At 36.7% G+C, this 24,442-nt stretch overlaps 1 protein-coding gene and 1 non-coding gene across 2 annotated transcripts; both read right to left on the bottom strand.

The window, feature by feature from the left end:
- Positions 1 to 2,453: 2,453 nt before the first annotated feature.
- On the bottom strand, positions 2,454 to 2,560 carry LOC147940082 (small nucleolar RNA R71). The gene has a single exon (XR_015564949.1). It is a non-coding gene; the product is annotated as a small nucleolar RNA R71 (small nucleolar RNA).
- A 17,713-nt stretch (positions 2,561 to 20,273) lies between these two features.
- Positions 20,274 to 22,816, bottom strand: LOC147940081 (uncharacterized). Its single transcript, XM_087461136.1, has 4 exons — positions 21,690 to 22,816; positions 21,490 to 21,578; positions 20,347 to 20,751; positions 20,274 to 20,278 (listed from the first exon to the last, which is right to left on the bottom strand). Exons 1-4 carry the CDS (start codon positions 22,814 to 22,816, stop codon positions 20,274 to 20,276), a joined length of 1,626 nt encoding a protein of 541 aa, XP_087317262.1.
- Between the last annotated feature and the right edge of the window lie 1,626 nt (positions 22,817 to 24,442).

Here is a 24,442-nt window from a genome sequence, read left to right as displayed (position 1 = left end):
ATTGCTTTTGCATCTTTTCATGCATAAACAGGTGATTTTGGAGCTTAAGGAGCATGGAAACAATCCTGAGGAGAAGTGAAGCAATCTTGAAGGGAAAGCAAGAGAGTTAAGGCTGAAGAACCAAGGTCCAGAGTCCAACTCGACCAAGCACTCGACCGAGTGGGTAGATGGACTCGACTGAGTGGAGTGTGCACGAGAGAAGCCAGCTCGACCATGGACTCGACCGAGCACTGGTCGAGTTGACCGAGCCGTTGACTACTTTGACTTTTTCTATTTTTAGGGCTTCCACCTCCTCACCTATATAAGGCCTTGTACCTGCAGCCACCAAAGTGTGCAACTTTTTAGATATTCCCTAAACCTAGTTTTTACCTTTTTTAGTTTTATTCCTTTTGCATTTTTATTTTTAAGATCTTGTACTTCCTTATGAAATAAGACTAGATTCTTATATTTTGTTGGTTCTATAACTTTCAAGATATTGAGAATCTGAGTTTCATCCTTTCATCAATATTGAAGATCTTTGTTTAATCTTTCTGATAATGCAAGTTTCAATATTTTCTGGGTTTTTGACTTTGATCAACATGTATTGTTGTGAGTAGTTTCCTTAGGATCTTGAGGATGGGTTAGGATGGATTGATCTTGTGGTTTGTGTGACTTGGTCAAGCTTGATTGTTGTAGATCTCTTCTAGGGTAGATGATCTTAATGCTGATTCTATATCTGAGAGGGTAGAGTCTGATTTCAAGCTTCTTAGCATCACACCAATGTTTAGGAAGCATAGATAAGGCTAGATCTAGAGCTTACCATTAGGCTTGCTAAGAGAATAGAGGTCTTGTTTGGTTTGAGATGTATTGCTTAATGCTTGCTTGTGTAGATTCTTTACTGTGTGAGAACAAGTCTAGAATTGCATAGGTTTGATTGTTTCTTGACCATGAGAGTGGGAGAAACTTGTCTTAGATTAATATGTCTAGAGGTTAGCTCAAAGTTTGCTTGAGGTTTGTTGACCAAGTTAGATAACCACAATGATTAGTCCATCCCCTGAATCCATCCTCAGGACCTTCTTTGTTTATTGAAATCTTAGTCTTAATCCTGTTGCTTGCTTGTTGTTTGATTGGATTTAGCATTACTCTGTTTTTATTGCATTGCTCTGTTTCTGCGTCTAGTCTAGCTCGACCACCCACTCGACCTACACTCGGTCGAGTGCTGCTCGAGTTCATCCCCAGAACTCTGTGTCTATGATTTGTGCTTGTCTTGTTTCATTCTTGTTTCATTCCAGTTGCATACATTTAGTTTTCAGTTCATTAATTATCTTGCATTAGTTCATTAGTAGTAGTCTCTGTTTCTGTTCTTGCTTTATCACTGTTTCAATCATTCAGTTTCATTTGCATCTAGTTGTTAGTTCTTGTAGTTTATTTTCTGCATTTTACATTTTCTTCCTAGGATTGTTAGTGACAAACAATCTTTACATTTGTCTTAACTTAGATTCATATGCATATCTTAATTGTTCACAAACACTCATTTAGGATTGATACCTCTTGTACTGCAATAGCATAAGGGGAATTGAAACACCCATCCATCATTCCATTCATATCTCACCATTGCATACATCATCATTCACACCACAATATAAACTTGTTTCAATTTGGCGCCGTTGCCCATTTGAGTGTGTTTTTGTGACATTTAGGATCCATATTAGTCTAAGATTAAGTTCTTTTATACGCTTGTGAGGTTGCTGTACTCAAATCTTCTGTTTCTGGGTTGAAGTTCCATTTCAGGTACCACTCGACCAGTCACTCGACCACCACTCGACCGAGTCGTGATCGAGCACCTGCTCGAGCCAGAAGCCGGATCTCTATAACCATCATTCTCCAGTCGACTTGACCTCCTACTTGAGCCTGTGCTCAGTCGCTTGCCTAGCAAAAATCTTTTGTGTCTGTTAATGCACACAAGGTCTAAAGGAAAGGACAATCTTCTTCGGCCTATTGACAACATCAACAACAAGACCAAGAGTTTAGGAGCTAAGCAAAGGAGAGTTGTTCAGCAACAACAAGAGGTTATAGTAGCTATGGATCAACAGGATCAGGTTCAGAGACCAAGGAACATTGGTGCTGGAGATGCACCCAACACTCACAACCAAAGAGCTGGCATTGTGCCACCAACTGTTGCCAACAACAACTTTGAGATCAAGAGTGGATTGATCTCAATGATTCAGGCCAATAAATTTCATGGATTGCCTATGGAGGATCCACTAGATCATCTTGATGAGTTTGACAGAATCTGTGGTCTTACCAAGATCAATGGAGTAAGTGAAGATGGTTTCAAGCTGAGGTTGTTCCCTTTCTCACTTGGGGACAAAGCTCATTTATGGGAAAAGACTCTCCCTACTGGTGCAATCACTACTTGGGATGCATGCAAGAAGGCTTTCTTGGCCAAGTTTTTCTCCAATGTTAGGACAGCAAGACTAAGGAATGAGATCTCTGGATTTGCTCAAAGGAGTAATGAAAGCTTTTGTGAAGCTTGGGAGAGATTCAAGGGATACCAAACTCAATGTCCTCATCATGGTTTCAGTGTGGAGTCTTTGTTGAGCACATTGTATAGAGGAGTGCTTCCCAAGTTCAGAATGCTTCTTGATACAGCCTCCAATGGAAACTTCCTTAATAAGAATGTGGAAGAAGGCTGGGAGTTAGTAGAGAACCTTGCACAGTCTGATGGGAACTACAATGAGGACTATGACAGAACCATAAGGTCATCATCAACTGATCAAGAAGACAAGTACAAGAAGGATCTGAAAATGGTGAATGAAAAGCTTGATAGGATCTTGCTAAGTCAGCAAAAGTCTATTCACTTTGTTAGTGAAGAGGAGCCTCCAGTTCAAGAGGGAGAGAATGAGTTTGCTGAGTTATGCTATATGCAAAACCAAGGAGGTATCAAGGGTTATAACCAAGGAGGGTTTAGGAACAATAATCTGTCCTATAGGAGCACAAATGTGGCCAACCCACAAGATCAAGTCTACCCTCCTCAACAGCCTCAACAGCACCAAAACTATGTCCCCAAACAACAGCAACAGGTGTTCCAGTCCCAGTTGTGTCCCCCACCAGGGTTTCAGACTAACCAAGGCTAGGAACAAGACCTTAGAGCCATGGTACAACAGCTGTTGATTGGTCAAACACAAGGGAAGATAGAGGAAGCCAAACAGTTTGCTGAGCTAAACCAAAGGCTCACATCTCAATACAATGATCTGAATATGAAGTTTGAGGGTCTGAATTTCAGAGTTAAGTACATGGAGAGTAACATAGCCTCTTCTTCAGCTCCAAAACCCAACCAACTCCCTGGAAAAGCTGTCCAAAATCCAAGGGAGTTCACAGCCAAAGCCATTCAAGTTCATGAGGAAGAAGCCACTGAGGACAGTGCAGTTCAAGTTTGGGGGAATTCATTAGTTACTGAAGCCCCAAGTGATGTTTGTAACAAGCAATTGGAGCTCGCACCTGAGCTCGACCATGGACTCGAGCAGCCACTCGACCGAGTGCGTGCTCGAGTGGTCGATCGAGCTGGACAGTCCGAGGCTGACAAACCTGCCAAGTACATTCCTCCTGCCTACAAGCCTCCTCTACCTTTCCCAGGATGTTTCAAAGCACAAAAGATTAAGGAGCTTAGGGAAATCATTGAGAGAAAGGAGATGATGGCTAGGCAACAAGAAGAAGAGAGGGTTTTGAAGGAAGAAGCTGTGGTTGAGAAAAAAGAAGAAGTGTTGGCTATACAAGAAATCACCATTGCTTACCAGGAAGAGGAGAGAGGACCTGCTTTGGAACAGTATGATCCATATCCTCTCTACAAAGACTTTTTGCTTGATTTGTCAAAGAAGAAGGCTGAAGCTCAAGATGAGAAGGATCTTGAGGACCTTGGAGGAGTTATCATTCCAATCAAGCTTAAGGATCCAGGGCCATTCTACTTGCCTTGCACAATCAGTTACCTCCACTACAATCAATGCCTTTGTGATTTGGGAGCTTCAACAAGTGTCATGCCATATTCCATAGCTCAAAAGCTTGGGAGAACTGACTTCAAATCTACTAGACTCCATGTGTGCCTAGCTGATGGGACAAATAGAGAGGTAGTTGGGAGGTTAGAGAATGTCCCAATCAAGATAGGAAGAGCAAGGATCCACACTGACTTTGTGGTGATAGAGATGGACAAGGAGCCTGAAGATCCAATCTTACTAGGGAGGCCATTCTTAGCTACTGTTGGAGCAGTTATTGATGTCAAGGAAGGTCTTGTGACCTTGAACATTGCTGAAGATGTAGTTATGAAGTTCAATATCTACAATCCAACCAACCTTCCCACCATTGATGACCAGCCTTTTACTATCAAGGACAAAGGTGGTCAAGAAGGGTTAAGTGATAAGGCAACTCCAAAAGCTGAGCTCCCACTTCAAGAGGATTCTGTGGAAAAGCTTAAGAGGTCAGTTCAAGAGTTGACTAGTATGGTTGAGGATCTTCAAGTAAAGCTGAACAAGAGGTCTTTGAGGAAAGCAAGACCAAGGCTCAAAATCAAGAAGAAATATGGTTTGTGTGCTAAGGGTGAGGTGATCAAGGATCAACTTCACAGTGACCAAGAGGTTCCAGGGAGGATTTCATCACCTCCTTGGTATCTAGATCAAGTCTAAGAAGGAAATCAAAGTCAAGCTTAGTGACTTTAAACAAGCTCACTAGGGAGGAAGTCCCTAAGGTATCCTTTGTAAATATGGTTTAATTTGTTAGTAGTTTTGATGTGCTTTCTTTTATGATTTTGTTGGACAGGCTTTTTATTAAGAATGTGGTTGGGTAAGAAGAGATTTGGACTTGGGCAAGGAGGTTCGCAAGCCCACTCGACCAGGCCACGAGAGGTACTCGATCGAGCTGGGTAAGGATTAAGGCCCATTTGGTTTCCAAAGCTTCTAGAACGATCGAGTGGAGGGGGAAAAGGAAGAAAAATTTTGAAATTTCAAATTGGTCAAGGAGCTCGACCACGTGCTGGTCGAGTGTGGGGTCGAGTGGTAGCCAAAAAAGCAGGATCCCAGCTACACCTTTGATAGTATGCAGGAGGATGTGGACAGCTTCTTCTCCAATCCTTGAGGTAATATTATCACCTTACCATTGTATATACCATAGCATTTCATATGTTGTGTTTTGTTTTAAGTCTTGAATCCTCAAGCAAATTTCTTTCACACAAGGGACTGTGTGATTTAAGTTTGGGGGAGGGTTTGAGATAGCATTTGATGTTGTGTTTTGTTTTCTTATTTCAAATTTTTATCATCATCATGTTAGCACTTGCATAATCATCTAAGGCATAGGAAAACCATAAAAATTTGAAAATTTTTTGTAAAAATCTTTATAAAAAAAGAGTGTTCATGTAGTTTGCATTGCATATTTAAGAGTTTTGTTTAGCATATAGGACTGTTTGCATTAGGGATCTATGATGAGTTTTTCCTTGTTAGCTTGCTTAATTCACTAGACTAAGATCAATGCCCAAGTTAATAGTACTTTGATGCTAGTTGAGTGGTTAGAAGCATAAGATTGAACCAAGCCTTGAATTCCTGAATTGCATTTGGTCTAAATTGAAGCATGTTGTGATTTGATGCCATTTCCTATCTATAAGAACCTAATATTGATTGTTAATTATCAATGTATGCATTGCTTTAAACTCATGGATACCATATACTTATTTGGATCATCTTTCTCCTTTTGCCACTTTTGTTGATCCAAGTAGCTGATTTCACTTTTAAATCAGTTTCCCTACCCCTAACCAAACCTTCTTTCAAGCCATGTTTATTCTTGTGTGTGTGAGGCCTATTTTTGGGATTGAGCTTGGTAGAAAGTGTTAGGTTTGAACTGACAAGAGTAAAACCTTGTGTAGTTCTAGTTTGCATTTTTCAAACTAGATAGGACTAGGTGGTTCACTTGTTGGGTTTGGGACTTGGCTGTTTTGAAAAGAAAAGAAAGAAAAGAGAAAGAGAAAAAAAAAAAAAAAAAAAAAAAAGGGGGTAGAGTCTTTAGGAGGGGAATGAGTTTAAGCAAAAGCTAAAGTCTAATGAAAGGATGGGAAGTAAAAATTGTTATCTAAGATGGTTCTAGTTAAAGAAAAGAAAAGAAAGCAAATTGAAGTTTAGCAAAAAACTTATATGTCTTGAGAATAAGAAGAAAAGAGAACCATAGCAATAAGAAAAAAATTCCCATTCCACTAGAAAGATCAATTAAGAAACCTCTCCTAAGACTTGAAAACCAAAAGAGAAAAGGGTGAAAGAGAAAAGAAGAAGTTAAAGGGTAGCACTAGGATCATTTGGGTTTAGATTGATAGGATAAACACTTTGGGTACCTTTGGGTAGACAAGGCTTTATTCTTGTATGTGTCTAGGTGTTCTTACCTTTAGCATTCTTCTAAAGCTCAATCCATTTTTATGAGAGAACCTTGATATTGACAAGCCCCACTCTAAAAAAAAAAAAAGAGACCATCATTGTCTCAAAACCCTTTATTACCAAGCCAAATGAGTTTAAGCATTGCATAGAATTGATTCATGTTCTTGATTAATGAATGTTAAAGGAATTGGTTGATTTGAATGCATGTGGATATCTAAGGCTTAAATCAGTAAAGGTTGTGAAATGCTTGTCTAAAATTTTTAAGTATAGCTCATCCAACTTGCATCACAGTACTAGTAACTTGGACATTGATTCTAGATAGTCTATTTGCAAGCTTTAGGAGCTGAGATCCCACTTTCAAACCTCATCTACCTTCTTATGTCTTGTTTATTTGCTTGAGGGCAAGCAAAGACTAAGTTTGGGGGTGTTGATGTTCATATATTTTACCATGTTTTCCCTTAGTTTATTCACATCTTTTGCATCTTTTGCTAGCCATTTTCATCATTATTGTGTAGCTTTAGGACTAATCATGCATTAGAGTTTAGTTGCATTGCATTTGCATCTTTTCATGCATAAACATGTGATTTTGGAGCTTAAGGAGCATGGAAACAATCCTGAGGAGAAGTGAAGCAATCTTGAAGGGAAAGCAAGAGAGTTAAGGCTGAAGAACCAAGGTCCAGAGTCCAACTCGACCAAGCACTCGACCGAGTGGGTAGATGGACTCGACCGAGTGGAGTGTGCACGAGAGAAGCCAGCTCGACCATGGACTCGACCGAGCACTGGTCGAGTTGACCGAGCCGTTGACTACTTTGACTTTTTCTATTTTTAGGGCTTCCACCTCCTCACCTATATAAGGCCTTGTACCTGCAGCCACCAAAGTGTGCAACTTTTTAGATATTCCCTAAACCTAGTTTTTACCTTTTTTAGTTTTATTCCTTTTGCATTTTTATTTTTAAGATCTTGTACTTCCTTATGAAAGAAGACTAGATTCTTATATTTTGTTGGTTCTATAACTTTCAAGATATTGAGAATTTGAGTTTCATCCTTTCATCAATATTGAAGATCTTTGTTTAATCTTTCTGATAATGCAAGTTTCAATATTTTCTGGGTTTTTGACTTTGATCACCATGTATTGTTGTGAGTAGTTTCCTTAGGATCTTGAGGATGGGTTAGGATGGATTGATCTTGTGGTTTGTGTGACTTGGTCAAGCTTGATTGTTGTAGATCTCTTCTAGGGTAGATGATCTTAATGCTGATTCTATATCTGAGAGGGTAGAGTCTGATTTCAAGCTTCTTAGCATCACATCAATGTTTAGGAAGCATAGATAAGGCTAGATCTAGAGCTTACCATTAGGCTTGCTAAGAGAATAGAGGTCTTGTTTGGTTTGAGATGTATTGCTTAATGCTTGTTTGTGTAGATTCTTTACTGTGTGAGAACAAGTCTAGAATTGCATAGGTTTGATTGTTTCTTGACCATGAGAGTGGGAGAAACTTGTCTTAGATTAATATGTCTAGAGGTTAGCTCAAAGTTTGCTTGAGGTTTGTTGACCAAGTTAGATAACCACAATGATTAGTCCATCCCATGAATCCATCCTCAGGACCTTCTTTGTTTATTGAAATCTTAGTCTTAATCCTGTTGCTTGCTTGTTGTTTGATTGGATTTAGCATTACTCTGTTTTTATTGCATTGCTCTGTTTCTGCGTCTAGTCTAGCTCGACCACCCACTCGACCTACACTCGGTCGAGTGCTGCTCGAGTTCATCCCCAGAACTCTGTGTCTATGATTTGTGCTTGTCTTGTTTCATTCTTGTTTCATTCCAGTTGCATACATTTAGTTTTCAGTTCATTAATTATCTTGCATTAGTTCATTAGTAGTAGTCTCTGTTTCTGTTCTTGCTTTATCACTGTTTCAATCATTTTCATTTGCATCTAGTTGTTAGTTCTTGTAGTTTATTTTCTGCATTTTACATTTTCTTCCTAGGATTGTTAGTGACAAACAATCTTTACATTTTTCTTAACTTAGATTCATATGCATATCTTAATTGTTCACAAACACTCATTTAGGATTGATACCTCTTGTACTGCAATAGCATAAGGGGAATTGAAACACCCATCCATCATTCCATTCATATCTCACCATTGCATACATCATCATTCACACCACAATAAAAACTTGTTTCATCACCCAGAAACATTAACAAAGCTTTTTACTACTTCAAATCAATGTTTTCTCGGTTTTACTCTGTTTCGGGAAAAAATGGGTATAATTGTTGTCTAAACACTTCAAATTCAACCCGAACTCTTATAATTAGACCAATTCATTAGATTGTTACATATTTTGACCCTAGAAACAGTAACAAAGCTGTTTACTGCTTCGAATCAAAATTTTGTTCGGTTTAAGCCTGTTTTGGGGTAAAACAGGTTTAAGTGTTGTCTAAACACTCCAAATTCATCCCAAACACTTACAAATAGTCAAATGCATTCGATTGTCACGGATTCTGACCCTAGAAACAGTAACAAATCTGTTTACAGCTCCGAATTAATGTTTTCTTAGTTTTAGCCTGTTTTGAGAATAAATGGGTATAAGTGTTGTCCAAACACTCCAAATTCAACCCGAACTCTTATAATTACTCAAATGCATTAGATTGTTACATATATTGACCCTAGAAACATTACGGTGTTTACTGCTTCGAATCAATGTTTTCTCGGTTTTAGCCTGTTTCGGGAAAAAATGTGTATAATTGTTGTCTAAACACTTCAAATTCAAGCTGAACTCTTATAATTTGTAAAATGCATTGGATTATTACATATTTTGACCCTTGAAACAGTAACAAAGCTGTTTACTGCTTCGAAACAATGTTTTCCTTGTTTTCGCCTGTTTTCTCGGTTTAAGCTTATTTGGGATAAAACATGTTTAAGTGATGTCTAAACAGTCCAAATTCATTACGAACTATTAAAATTAGTCAAATGAATTGGATGGTCACACATTCTCACCCAGAAACATTAACAAACCTTTTTACTACTTCAAATCAATGTTTTCTCGGTTTTACCCTCTTTTGGGACAAAATGGGTATAATTGTTGTCTAAACACTTCAAATTCAACCCGAACTCTTATAATTATTCAAATGCATTGGATTGCTACATATTTCGACCCTAGTAACAGTAACAAAGCTCTTTACTGCTTCGAATCAATGTTTTCTCGGTTTAAGCCTGTTCTGGGATAAAACAGATTTAAGTATTGTCTAAACACTCCAAATTCATCCCAAACACTTACAATTAGTCAAATGCATTCGATTGTCACACATTCTGACCCTAGAAACAGTAACAAAGCTGTTTACTGCTTCGAAACAATGTTTTCTCGGTTTTAGCCTGTTTCGGGACAAAATGGGTATAAGTGTTGTCTAAACAATTCAAATTCAACACTAACTCTTCTAATTAGTCAAATGCTTTGGATTGTTACATATTTTGACCATATAAACATTAACAAAGCTGTTTACTGATTCGAATCAATGTTTTCCTTGTTTTAGCATGTTTTCTCAATTTAAGTTTGTTTTGGGATAAAATGGGTTTAAGTGATGTTTAAACAGTCCAAATTCATCACGAACTATTACAATTAGTCAAATGAATCGGATTGTCACACATTCTCACCCAGAAACATTAACAAAACTTTTTACTACTTCAAATCAATGTTTTCTCGGTTTTCCTCTGTTTCGGGACAAAATGGGTATAATTGTTGGCTAAACACTTCAAATTCAACCCGAACTCTTATAATTAGTCAAATTCATTGGATTGTTACATATTTTGACCCTAGAAACAGTAACAAAGCTGTTTACTGCTTCGAATCAATAATTTTTCGGTTTAAGCCTGTTTTGGGATAAAACAGGTTTAAGTGTTGTCTAAACACTCTAAATTCATCCTAAACACTTACAATTAGTCAAATACATTCGATTGTCACACATTCTAACCCTAGAAATAGTAACATAGCTGTTTACAGCTCCGAATCAATGTTTTCTCAGTTTTAGCCTGTTTCAGAAATAAATGGGTAAAAGTGTTGTCTAAACACTCCAAATTCAACCCGAAATCTTATAATTACTCAAATTCATTGGATTGTTACATATTTTGACCCTAGAAACAGTAACAAAGCTGTTTACTCCTTCGAGTCAACGTTTTCCTTGTTTTAGCCTGTTTTCTCGGTTTAAGCCTCTCTTGGAATAAAACGGGTTTAAGTGATGTCTAAACAGTCCAAATTCATCACGAAGTATTACAATTAGTCAAATGAATTGGAATTTCACACATTGTCACCCTATAAACAGTAACAAAGCTGTTTACTGCTTCGAATCAATGTTTTCTCGGTTTTAGCCTTTTTCGGGACAAAATGGGTATAAGTGTTGTCTAAACACTTCGAATTCAACCCAAACTCTTTTAATTAGTAAAATGCATTGGATTGGTACATATTTTGACCCTAGAAACAGTAGCAAAGCTGTTTGCTGCTTCAAATCGATTTTTTCCTTGTTTTAGCCTGTTTTCTCGGTTTAAGCCTGTTTGGTGACAAAATGGGTATAAGTGTTGTCTAAACATTCCAATTCAATCCGCACTCTTATAATAAGTCAAATGCATTGGATTGTTACATATTTTTACCCTATAAACAGTAACAAAGCTGTTTACAGCTTCGAATCAATATTTTCTCGTTTTTAGCCTTTTTTGGGACAAAATTTGTATAAGTGTTGTCTAAACACTTCAAATTCAACCCGAACTCTTGTAATTAGTCAAATGCTTTCGATTGTTACATATTTTGACCCTATAAACATAAACAAAGCTGTTTATGGATTGAAATCATTGTTTTCCTTATTTTAGCATGTTTTCTCAACTTAAGCCTGTTTTGGGATAAAACGGGTTTAAGTATTGTCTAAACACTCCAAATTCATCATGAACTATTACAATTAGTCAAATGCATTCGATTGTCACACATTCTGACCCTAGAAACAGTAACAAAGCTGTTTACTGCTTCGAATCTATGTTTTCTCGGTTTTAGCCTGTTTTGGGACAAAATGGGTATAAGTGTTGTCTAAACAATTCAAATTCAACCCGAACTCTTGTAATTAGTCAAATTCTTTGGACTGTTACATATTTTGACCCTATAAACATTAACAAAGCTGTTTACTGATTCCAATCAATGTTTTCCTAGTTTTAGCCTGTTTTCTCGGTTTAAGCCTCTTTTGGGATAAAACGAGTTTAAGTGATGTCTAAACAGTCCAAATTCATCATGAACTATTACAATTAGTCAAATGGATTGGATTTTCACACATTCTCACCCAGAAACATTAACAAAGCTTTTCACTACTTCAAATCAATGTTTTCTCGGTTTTAGCCTCTTTCGGGACAAAATGGGTATAATTGTTGTCTAAACACTTCAAATTCAAGCCGAACTCATATAATTATTAAAATGCATTGGATTATTACATATTTTGACCCTTGAAACAGTAACAAAGCTGTTTACTGCTTCAAATCAATGTTTTCGTTGTATTAGCCTGTTTTCTCGGTTTAAGCCTGTTTGGTTACAAAATGGGTATAAGTGTTGTCTAAACATTCCAAATTCATGACAAACTATTACAATTAGTCAAATGAATTGGATGGTCACATATTCTCACCCAGAAACATTAACAAACCTTTTTACTACTTCAAATCAATGTTTTCTCGGTTTTACCCTCTTTCGGGACAAAATGAGTATAATTGTTGTCTAAACACTTGAAATTCAACCCGAACTCTTATAATTAGTCAAATTCATTGGATTGTTACATATTTTGACCCTAGAAACAGTAACAAAGCTGTTTACTGCTTCAAATCAATGTTTTCTCCGTTTAAGCCTGTTTTGGGATAAAACAGGTTTAAGTGTTGTCTAAACACTCCAAATTAATCCCAAACACTTACAATTAGTCAAATGCAATTGATTGTCACACATTCTGACCCTAGAAACAGTAACAAAGCTGTTTACTGCTTCGAATCAATGTTTTCTCGGTTTAAGCCTGTTTTGGGATAAAACAGGTTTAAGTATTGTCTAAACACTCCAAATTCATCCCAAACACTTACAATTAGTCAAATGCATTCGATTGTCACATATTCTGACCCTAGAAACAGTAACAACGCTGTTTACTGCTTCGAATCAATGTTTTCTCGGTTTTAGCCTGTTTCGGGACAAAATAGGTATAAGTGTTGTCTAAACAATTCAAATTCAACACTAACTCTTCTAATTAGTCAAATGCTTTGGATTATTACATATTTTGACCCTATAAAGAGTAACAAAGTTGAGTACTGCTTCGAATCAATGTTTTCTCAGTTTTAGCCTGTTTGGGACAAAATGGGTATAAGTGTTGTCTAAACAATTCAAATTCAACCCGAACTCTTGTAATTAGTCAAATTCTTTTGATTGTTACATATTTTGACCCTATAAACATTAACAAAGCTGTTTACTGATTCGAATCAATGTTTTCCTAGTTTTAGCCTGTTTTCTCGGTTTAAGCCTCTCTTGGAATAAAACGGGTTTAAGTGACGTCTAAACAGTCCAAATTCATCACGAACTATTACAATTAGTCAAATGAATTGGAATTTCACACATTGTCACCCTATAAACAGTAACAAAGCTGTTTACTGCTTCGAATCAATGTTTTCTCGGTTTTAGCCTTTTTCGGGACAAAATGGGTATAAGCGTTGTCTAAACACTTCAATTCAACCCAAGCTCTTGTAATTAGTAAAATTAATTGGATTGTTACATATTTTGACCCTAGAAACAGTAGCAAAGCTGTTTACTGCTTCAAATCGATTTTTTCCTTGTTTTAGCCTGTTTTCTCGGTTTAAGCCTGTTTGGTGACAAAATGGGTATAAGTGTTGTCTAAACATTCCAAATTCAATCCGCACTCTTATAATAATTCAAATGCATTGGATTGTTTCATATTTTTACCCTATAAACAGTAACAAAGCTGTTTACGGCTTCGAATCAATGTTTTCTCGTTTTTAACCTTTTTTTGGGACAAAATTTGTATAAGTGTTGTCTAAACACTTCAAATTCAACCTGAACTCTTGTAATTAGTCAAATGCTTTGGATTGTTACATATTTTGACCCTATAAACATAAACAAAGCTGTTTACGGATTGAAATCAATGTTTTCCTTATTTTAGCATGTTTTCTCAACTTAAGCCTGTTTTGGGATAAAACGGGTTTAAGTGATGTATAAACAGTCCAAATTCATCATGAACTATTACAATTAGTCAAATGAATTGGATTGTCACACATTCTCATCCAGAAACAGTAAAAAAGCTGTTTACTGCTTCGAATCAATGTTTTCTCGGTTTTAGCCTGTTTCGGGACAAAATGGGTATAAGTGTTGTCTAACCAATTAAAATTCAACCCAAACTCTTGTAATTAGTCAAATGCTTTGGATTGTTACATATTTTGACCCTATAAACATTAACAAAGCTATTTACTGATTCGAATCAATGTTCTCCTTGTTTTAGCCTTTTTCTCGGTTTGAGCCTGTTTTGGGACAAAATGGGTATAATTGTTGTCTAAACACTATAAATTCAACTCGAACTCTTATAATTAGTCAAATGCATTGGATTGTTACATATTTTGACCCTAGAAACATTAACAAAGCTGTTTACTGATTTGAATCAACGTTTTCCTTGTTTTAGCATGTTTTCTCAATTTAAGTCTGTTTTGGGATAAAACGGGTTTAAGTGATGTCTAAACAGTCCAAATTCATCACGAACTATTACAATTAGTCAAATGCATTGGATTGTCACACATTCTCACCCAGAAACATTAACAAAGCTTTTTACTACTTCAATTCAATGTTTTCTCGGTTTTACCCTGTTTCGGGACAAAATGGGTATAATTGTTGTCTCAACACTTTAAATTCAACCCGAACTCTTATAATTAGTCAAATTCATTGGATTGTTACATATTTTGACCCTAGAAACAGTAACAACGCTATTTACTACTTCGAATCAATATTTTTTTGGTTTAAGCCAGTTTTGGGATAAAATAGGTTTAAGTGTTGTTTAAATACTCCAAATTCATACCAAACACTTACAGTTAGTCAAATGCATTCGATTGTCACACATTCTGACCCTAGAAAAAGTAGCAAATCTGTTTACAGCTCCGAATCAATGTTTTCTCAGTTTTAGCCTATTTTGGGAATAAATGGGTATAAGTGTTGTCTAAACACTCCAAATTCAACCCGAACTCTTATAATTACTCAAATTCATTGGATTGTTACATATTTTGACCCTAGAAACAGTAACAAAGCTGTTTACTTCTTCGAATCAATGTTTTCTTGGTTTTAGCCTGTTTCGGGACAAAATGGGTATAAGTGTTGTCTAAACATTCCAAATTCAACCCGAACTCTTATAATTAGTCAAACGCATTGGATTGTTACATATTTTGACCCGATAAACCGTAACAAATTTGGTTACTGCTTCGAATCAATGTTTTCTCGGCTTTAGCCTGTTTCGGGACAAAATGGGTATAAGTGTTGTCTAAACAATTCAAATTCAACCCGAACTCTTGTAATTAGTCAAATTCTTTGGACTGTTACATATTTTGACCCGATAAACATTTACAAAGCTGTTTACTGATTCCAATCAATGTTTTCCTAGTTTTAGCCTGTTTCCTCGGTTTAAGCCTCTTTTGGGATAAAACGGGTTTAAGTGATGTATAAACAGTCCAAATTCATCATGAACTATTACAATTAGTCAAACGAATTGGATTGTCACACATTCTCACCCAGAAACAGTAAAAAAGCTGTTTACTGCTTCGAATCAATGTTTTCTCGGTTTTAGCCTGTTTCGGGACAAAATGGGTATAAGTGTTGTCTAACCAATTAAAATTCAACCCAAACTCTTGTATTTAGTCAAATGCTTTGGATTGTTACATATTTTGACCCTATAAACATTAACAAAGCTATTTACTGATTCGAATCAATGTTCTCCTTGTTTTAGCCTTTTTCTCGGTTTGAGCCTGTTTTGGGACAAAATGGGTATAATTGTTGTCTAAACACTATAAATTCAACTCGAACTCTTATAATTAGTCAAATGCATTGGATTGTTACATAGTTTGACCCTAGAAACATTAACAAAGCTGTTTACTGATTTGAATCAACGTTTTCCTTGTTTTAGCATGTTTTCTCAATTTAAGTCTGTTTTGGGATAAAACGGGTTTAAGTGATGTCTAAACAATCCAAATTCATCACGAACTATTACAATTAGTCAAATGAATTGGATTGTCACACATTCTCACCCAGAAACATTAACAAAGCTTTTTACTACTTCAATTCAATGTTTTCTCGGTTTTACCCTGTTTCGGGACAAAATGGGTATAATTGTTGTCTCAACACTTTAAATTCAACCCGAACTCTTATAATTAGTCAAATTCATTGGATTGTTACATATTTTGACCCTAGAAACAGTAACAACGCTGTTTACTGCTTCGAATCAATATTTTTTCGGTTTAAGCCTGTTTTGGGATAAAATAGGTTTAAGTGTTGTCTAAATACTCCAAATTCATCCCAAACACTTACAGTTAGTCAAATGCATTCGATTGTCACACATTCTGACCCTAGAAAAAGTAGCAAATCTGTTTACAGCTCCGAATCAATGTTTTCTCAGTTTTAGCCTATTTTGGGAATAAATGGGTATAAGTGTTGTCTAAACACTCCAAATTCAACCCGAACTCTTATAATTACTCAAATTCATTGGATTGTTACATATTTTGACCCTAGAAACAGTAACAAAGCTGTTTACTCCTTCGAATCAACGTTTTCTCGGTTTTAGCCTGTTTCGGGACAAAATGGGTATAAGTGTTGTCTAATCATTCCAAATTCAACCCGAACTCTTATAATTAGTCAAATGCATTGGATTGTTACATATTTTGACCCGATAAACCGTAACAAATTTGGTTACTGCTTCGAATCAATGTTTTCTCGGCTTTAGCCTGTTTCGGGACAAAATGGGTATAAGTGTTGTCTAAACAATTCAAATTCAACCCGAACTCTTGTAATTAGTCAAATTCTTTGGACTGTTACATATTTTGACCCTATAATCATTAACAAAGCTGTTTACTGATTCCAATCAATGTTTTCCTAGTTTTAGCCTGTTTTCTCGGTTTAAGCCTCTTTTGGGATAAAACGGGTTTAAGTGATGTCTAAACAGTCCAAATTCATCATGAACTATTACAATTAGTCAAATGAATTGGATTTTCACACATTCTCACCCAGAAACATTAACAAAGCTTTTCACTACTTCAAATCAATGTTTTCTCGGGTTTACCCTCTTTCGGGACAAAATGAGTATAATTGTTGTCTAAACACTTCAAATTCAACCCAAACTCTTATAATTAGTCAAATTCATTGGATTGTTACATACTTTGACCCTAGAAACAGTAACAAAGCTGTTTACTGCTTCAAATCAATGTTTTCTCGGTTTAAGCCTGTTTTGGGATAAAACAGGTTTAAGTGTTGTCTAAACACTCCAAATTCATCCCAAACACTTACAATTAGTCAAGTGCAATTGATTGTCACACATTCTGACCCTAGAAACAGTAACAAAGCTGTTTACTGCTTCGAATCAATGTTTTCTCGGTTTAAGCCTGTTTTGGGATAAAACAGGTTTAAGTATTGTCTAAACACTTTAAATTCATCCCAAACACTTACAATTAGTCAAATGCATTCGATTGTCACACATTCTGACCCTAGAAACAGTAACAAAGCTGTTTGCTGCTTCGAATCAATGTTTTCTCGGTTTTAGCCTGTTTCGGGACAAAATGGGTATAAGTGTTGTCTAAACAATTCAAATTCAACACTAACTCTTCTAATTAGTCAAATGCTTTGGATTGTTACATATTTTGACCCTATAAACACTAACAAAGCTGTTTACTATTTCGAATAAATCTTTTCTTTGTTTTAGCCTGTTTTCTCGGTTTAAGCCTCTTTTGGAATAAAACGGGTTTAAGTGATGTCTAAACAGTCGAAATTCATCACGAACTATTAAAATTAGTCAAATGAATTGGATTGTCACACATTCTCACCTAGAAACATTAACAAAGCTTTTTACTACTTCAAATCAATGTTTTCTTGGTTTTACCCTATTTCGGGAAAAATGGGTATAATTGTTGTCTAAACACTTCAAATTCAACCCGAACTCTTATAATTAGACCAATTCATTAGATTGTTACATATTTTGACCCTAGAAACAGTAACAAAGCTGTTTACTGCTTCGAATCAAAATTTTGTTCGGTTTAAGCCTGTTTTGGGGTAAAACAGGTTTAAGTGTTGTCTAAACACTCCAAATTCATCCCAAACACTTACAAATAGTCAAATGCATTCGATTGTCACGCATTCTGACCCTAGAAACAGTAACAAAGCTGTTTACAGCTCCGAATTAATGTTTTCTTAGTTTTAGCCTGTTTTGGGAATAAATGGGTATAAGTGTTGTCTAAACACTCCAAATTCAACCCGAACTCTTATAATTACTCAAATGCATTAGATTGTTACATATATTGACCCTAGAAACATTACGGTGTTTACTGCTTCGAATCAATGTTTTCTCGGTTTTAGCCTGTTTCGGGAAAAAATGTGTATAATTGTTGTCTAAACACTTCAAATTCAAGCCGAACTCTTATAATTTGTAAAATGCATTGGATTATTACATATTTTGACCCTTGAAACAGTAACAAAGCTGTTTACTGCTTCGAATCAATGTTTTCCTTGTTTTCTCCTGTTTTCTCGGTTTAAGCCTGTTTGGGATAAAACGGGTTTAAGTGATGTTTAAACAGTCCAAATTCATTACGAACTATTAAAACTAGTCAAATGAATTGGATGGTCACACATTCTCACCCAGAAACATTAACAAACCTTTTTACTACTTCAAATCAATGTTTTCTCGGTTTTACCCTCTTTCGGGACAAAATGGGTATAATTGTTGTATAAACACTTCAAATTCAACCCGAACTCTTATAATTATTCAAATGCATTGGATTGTTACATATTTCGACCCTAGTAACAGTAACAAATCTGTTTACTGCTTCGAATCAATGTTTTCTCGGTTTAAGCCTGTTTCGGGACAAAATGGGTATAAGTGTTGTCTAAACAATTCAAATTCAACACTAACTCTTCTAATTAGTCAAATGCTTTGGATTGTTACATATTTTGACCCTATAAACACTAACAAAGCTGTTTACTATTTCGAATAAATCTTTTCTTTGTTTTAGCCTGTTTTCTCGGTTTAAGCCTCTTTTGGAATAAAACGGGTTTAAGTGATGTCTAAACAGTCCAAATTCATCACGAACTATTAAAATTAGTCAAATGAATTGGATTGTCACACATTCTCACCTAGAAACATTAACAAAGCTTTTTACTACTTCAAATCAATGTTTTCTTGGTTTTACCCTATTTCGGGAAAAATGGGTATAATTGTTGTCTAAACACTTCAAATTCAACCCGAACTCTTATAATTAGACCAATTCATTAGATTGTTACATATTTTGACCCTAGAAACAGTAACAAAGCTGTTTACTGCTTCGAATCAAAATTTTGTTCGGTTTAAGCCTGTTTTGGGGTAAAACAGGTTTAAGTGTTGTCTAAACACTCCAAATTCATCCCAAACACTTACAAATAGTCAAATGCATTCGATTGTCACGCATTCTGACCCTAGAAACAGTAACAAAGCTGTTTACAGCTCCGAATTAATGTTTTCTTAGTTTTAGCCTGTTTTGGGAATAAATGGGTATAAGTGTTGTCTAAACACTCCAAATTCAACCCGAACTCTTATAATTACTCAAATGCATTAGATTGTTACATATATTGACCCTAGAAACATTACGGTGTTTACTGCTTCGAATCAATGTTTTCTCGATTTTAGCCTGTTTCGGGAAAAAATGTGTATAATTGTTGTCTAAACACTTCAAATTCAAGCCGAACTCTTATAATTTGTAAAATGCATTGGATTATTACATATTTTGACCCTTGAAACAGTAACAAAGCTGTTTACTGCTTCGAATCAATGTTTTCCTTGTTTTCTCCTGTTTTCTTGGTTTAAGCCTGTTTGGGATAAAACGGGTTTAAGTGATGTTTAAACAGTCCAAATTCATTACGAACTATTAAAACTAGTCAAATGAATTGGATGGTCACACATTCTCACCCAGAAACATTAACAAACCTTTTTACTACTTCAAATCAATGTTTTCTCGGTTTTACCCTCTTTCGGGACAAAATGGGTATAATTGTTGTCTAAACACTTCAAATTCAACCCGAACTCTTATAATTATTCAAATGCATTGGATTGTTACATATTTCGACCCTAGTAACAGTAACAAAGCTGTTTACTGCTTCGAATCAATGTTTTCTCGGTTTAAGCCTGTTTTGGGATAAAACAGGTTTAAGTGTTGTCTAAACACTCTAAATTCATCCTAAACACTTACAATTAGTCAAATGCATTCGATTGTCACACATTCTAACCCTAGAAATAGTAACATAGCTGTTTACAGCTCCGAATCAATGTTTTCTCATTTTTAGCCTGTTTCAGGAATAAATGGGTAAAAGTGTTGTCTAAACACTCCAAATTCAACCCGAACTCTTATAATTACTCAAATTCATTGGATTGTTACATATTTTGACCCTAGAAACAGTAACAAAGCTGTTTACTCCTTTGAATCAATGTTTTCCTTGTTTTAGCCTGTTTTCTCGGTTTAAGCCTGTTTGGGATAAAACAGGTTAAGTGATGTCTAAACAGTCCAAATTCATTACGAACTATTACAATTAGTCAAATGAATTGGATTGTCACACATTCTCACCCAGAAACATTAACAAAACTTTTTACTACTTCAAATCAATGTTTTCTCGGTTTTACCCTGTTTCGGGAAAAAATGAGATTCCTGTGGGGCTGCCTCATCATGTCCTTCATTCTCCTGATTAGTACAGTCGGTTATCTGTTCAGTGATGGTCGTCGTTGGTGAAGCCATGTCTGGTTCAGCACCGTGGACAGACTCCTCTTCGGGTAGATGTGATGATGTTGAGTCATGCGGTGGCCACAGCTCAGAGTGATTTGGCTCAATGACGTTTGGTGGTGTTGTGATGCCGAGGTGACCAAGAAGGAACCGCAAGTTAGTCGCCCAATCAGAGGTGGGCTGAGAGAGGTCCTTCAAGCTGTCCCAATCCTTCTTGTCGTGATATCCTTGATGTTCGAAGAACTTCACATCCCTAGAGATAAGCATACGGCCAGTGGTAAGATCGTAGCACTTATATCCCTTTTGACTTGTTGAGTAGCCGATGAACATGCACTTAGTGCTTTTGGCATCGAGCTTACTTCTTTGTTCTCCTGGTACTAACACAAAACACACACACCCGAACACACGTAAGTGATCAAGAGAAGGTTTAATTTTGTTTAATACCTCATAGGGTGACATGTCTTGTAAGACTTTGGTTGGTGTCCTATTGATCAAGTAACATGCCGTCATGACCGCATCTCCCCAAAACCTCTTTGTGACATTGGTGTGAAACATCATTGATCTTGCCACTTCCATAAGATGACGGTTCTTCCTCTCTGCCACTCCATTTTGTTGTGGTGTGTATGGGCAACTTGTTTGTTGTAGTATGCCATGCTTTGCTAAGTGTTCTTTGAGTTTGTGGCTTGTGTATTCTCCTCCATTATCCGATCTTAGTACCTTAATTTTAGCATTGAAGTGATTAGTGACATAGTTCTGAAAATTAACAAAGGCATCATAGACTCTATCTTTAGATGGTAACAAGGTAAGCCATGTGTACTTAGATTTTTCATCAATAAAGGTCACAAAATACTTGTTGTTATCTCTAGATAGGCAAGGAGATGTCCACACATCAGAATGTACCAAATCAAAGCAATGATCATATAAGGTAGTAGACTTAGGAAAAACTGACTTGCAATGTTTACCAAGAATACAAGCCTCACACTTAGAGTTATCAAATGAACCATTAGGCAACATTAATTTAAAAGCATGAGAGTGAGGGTGGCCTAGCCTAGCATGCCACACATCACTTGAGTCACTACTAAGGTTTGAAATAAGCGAAAACAAATTTGAAGAACTTGGTAAAGTTTTCTCTAGGACATAGAGATCTCCTCTAGCCTCCCCTTCTCCAAGGATCTTTCCAGTCTCAATATCCTGAAAATGTACACTATTAGGTCCAAATATAGTATAACAATTGAGATCAGTAGTAGCTTTCTTAACCGATAGAAGATTAGATGTAAAAGTAGGCATAAAGAAGGCCTTTGAGTGTTTATCAAACAATTTCAAATCTCCTATTCCTTTAACTGGTATACGGTCCCCATTGGCAATAATAACATTCCCTACAGCTGGTTTTATGTTGTTTATGAGACTAGGATTGCTTATCATATGGTGAGAAGCACCTGAGTCAACAACAAGGGAGTTACTAGGTTTTGAGGCAAAGAAAGAGATACCGGAATCCTTTAGTGCAGCAATGGACTTGATGAGGGCCTCCAGGTCTGACTTCCTCACAAGATCTGCGTAGGATGCGGCCATGGCCGTGGTTGTTGTCCCTCCTTGGTTCGCTGCACCGGTACCTTGACCGCTAGGCCCTTCTTGCGAGAGGTTAGCCTTGAACTTAGCCGGTTTGAGATGAGGGTGAAGGATCCAGCACTTGTCCTTCACATGGCCTCTCTTCTTACAGTGATCACATACCACCATCCTCCTGTCCTCGTGCTTGTAAGTTCCCTTGTTGGCGGTGGCCAACTCTTCTTTCCCACTAAAGAGACCAAGTGAACCTTGTTCTTTTTGGACTTGGGAACACACATCATCAAGGGTGGGTAGCTTATCACCACGAAGGATGTGTTTGATGAGATCGTTAAACACCGGGTTAAGAGTAAGTAAGAGGCCAAAGACCTTGTCTTGCTCTTTTCTCTCGTTGAGGATGGCCGGATCGATTGTACTTGGCCTAAGCATCTCAAGTTCGGCCCATAGTGACCTAAACTTCCCAAAATGCTTTGTGAACTCTAAGTCTTCTTGGTGGAGACTGTTAATCGCCTTCTTGACTTCAAATACTCGAGTCAAGTTGGTCACATTCCCATAGACGTTCGCAAGCGTCTCCCATAGCTCCTTAGCCGTCTCACAGTACGAGTAAGCTTCCAGGATTGATGCGTCCAGCGAACTTTGGAGAATGGCTAGCACGGTCTGATCTTCTTGGAACCACTTGACTTCCTTTTCGAGATCAGCCTCCTTGTCTTCTTCCTTTTCTTCTTTACCGTCCTCTTTGGTGGCTTTCTTGGGGAGTTGGTCCATCTCAACATGGATCCATAAGCCCCGGCCACTAAGTGCGGTCTTTGTGGTTCTTTTCCACAACAAATAATTTGCTCCTTTGAGCACCACTGGAGTAACAATCGGTTTGTTGTTATCCATTGTCACAGATTTGAGTGTAAGAGAGTATAATAGATAGAGTAGTGACGAGTATGAGTAGATTAGCGAGTAGAAAGTATAAGAGAGTTATAGATTAGCAAGTATAACAGAGAATAGAAGTGTTAGGAGTAAGTTTAGAGAATTGTGGATCGAAAAACTTGCTCTGATACCATGTTGTTTTAAGTGGAAGTAAAGAGCTAAGAGTGAGAAATGTGGTTTAGGTCGGCAAAGAGAATGAAGAGGATCTTTGATTCCATAAGTATATCGATTACAATGTGGCTAAGAGCCCTTAAATAGTGAAGACAGCTAGGGCTACTCCCTTACAAGAGACATTCTAGGCGATAGGGACATAAGGTAAGAGAAAAATGGTCCCAAGGGGTGAAAGCGACCTGTCCTTGTCTCCCAAGTGGACTCAAGACCCGTGACCTTCTTCCTTTTTCTCTTCTAACGGCTAGAATGCTGTTCTCGATCCTTCTCTTGGGCTTTATGTGATAAGGCCTCATCTCCTTCATGTTACACTTAGTGAAACTCGGCCTTGTTCCACATACGTACGGACGTCCGTACATGTGACCGTACAGACCGTACGGACACTACCAAGTTCATGATCGATTATGGTCCATAAGAAGCAGTAACAAAGCTGTTTACTGTTTTGAATCAATGTTTTCTTGGTTTTAGCATGTTTCGGGACAAAATGGGTATAAGTGTTGTCTAAACACTCCAAATTCAACCCGAACTCTTATAATTAGTCAAATGCATTGGATTGTTACATATTTTGACACTATCAACAGTAACAAAATTATTTACTGCTTCGAATTAATTTTTTTCTCGGTTTTAGCCTGTTTCGGGACAAAATGGGTATAAGTGTTGTCTAAACACTCCAAATTCAACCCGAACTCTTATAATTAATCAAGTGCATTGGATTGCTACATATTTTGACCCTATAAATAGTAACAAAGCTGTTTACTGCTTCGAATCAATGTTTCTCGGTTTTAGCCTGTTTCGGGACAAAATGGGTATAAGTGTTGTCTAAACACTCCAAATTCAACCCGAACTCTTATAATTAGTCAAATGCATTGGATTGCTACATATTTTGACCCTATAAATAGTAACAAAGCTGTTTACTGCTTCGAATCAATGTTTTCTTGGTTTTAGCCAGTTTCGGGACAAAATGGGTATAAGTGTTGTCTAAACATTCCAAATTCAACCCGAACTCATATAATTAGTCAAATGCATTGGATCGTTACATATATTGACCCTATAAACAGTAACAAAACTGTTTACTGCTTCGAATCAATGTTTTCTCGGTTTTAGCATGTTTTCTCGGCTTAAGCTTGTTTTGGGATAAAAGAGGTTTAAGTGTTGTCTAAACACTCCTAATTCATCCAAAACTCTTACAATTAGTCAAATGCATTGGATTGTCACACATTCTGACCCTAGAAGCAGTAACAAAGCTGTTTACTGGTTTGAATCAATGTTTTCTTGGTTTTAGCATGTTTCGGGACAAAATGGGTATAAGTGTTGTCTAAACACTCCAAATTCAACCCGAACTCTTATAATTAGTCAAATGCATTGGATTGTTACATATTTTGACACTATCAACAGTAACAAAACTGTTTACTGCTTCGAATC

This window comes from Camelina sativa, chromosome 8 (assembly GCF_030686135.1).
Source record: "Camelina sativa cultivar CO46 ecotype springtype chromosome 8, ASM3068613v1".
NCBI classification, from domain to species: Eukaryota; Viridiplantae; Streptophyta; class Magnoliopsida; order Brassicales; family Brassicaceae; genus Camelina; species Camelina sativa.
Note: the sequence above shows the minus strand (reverse complement) of the source record. Positions and strands in the feature narration are given on the sequence as shown.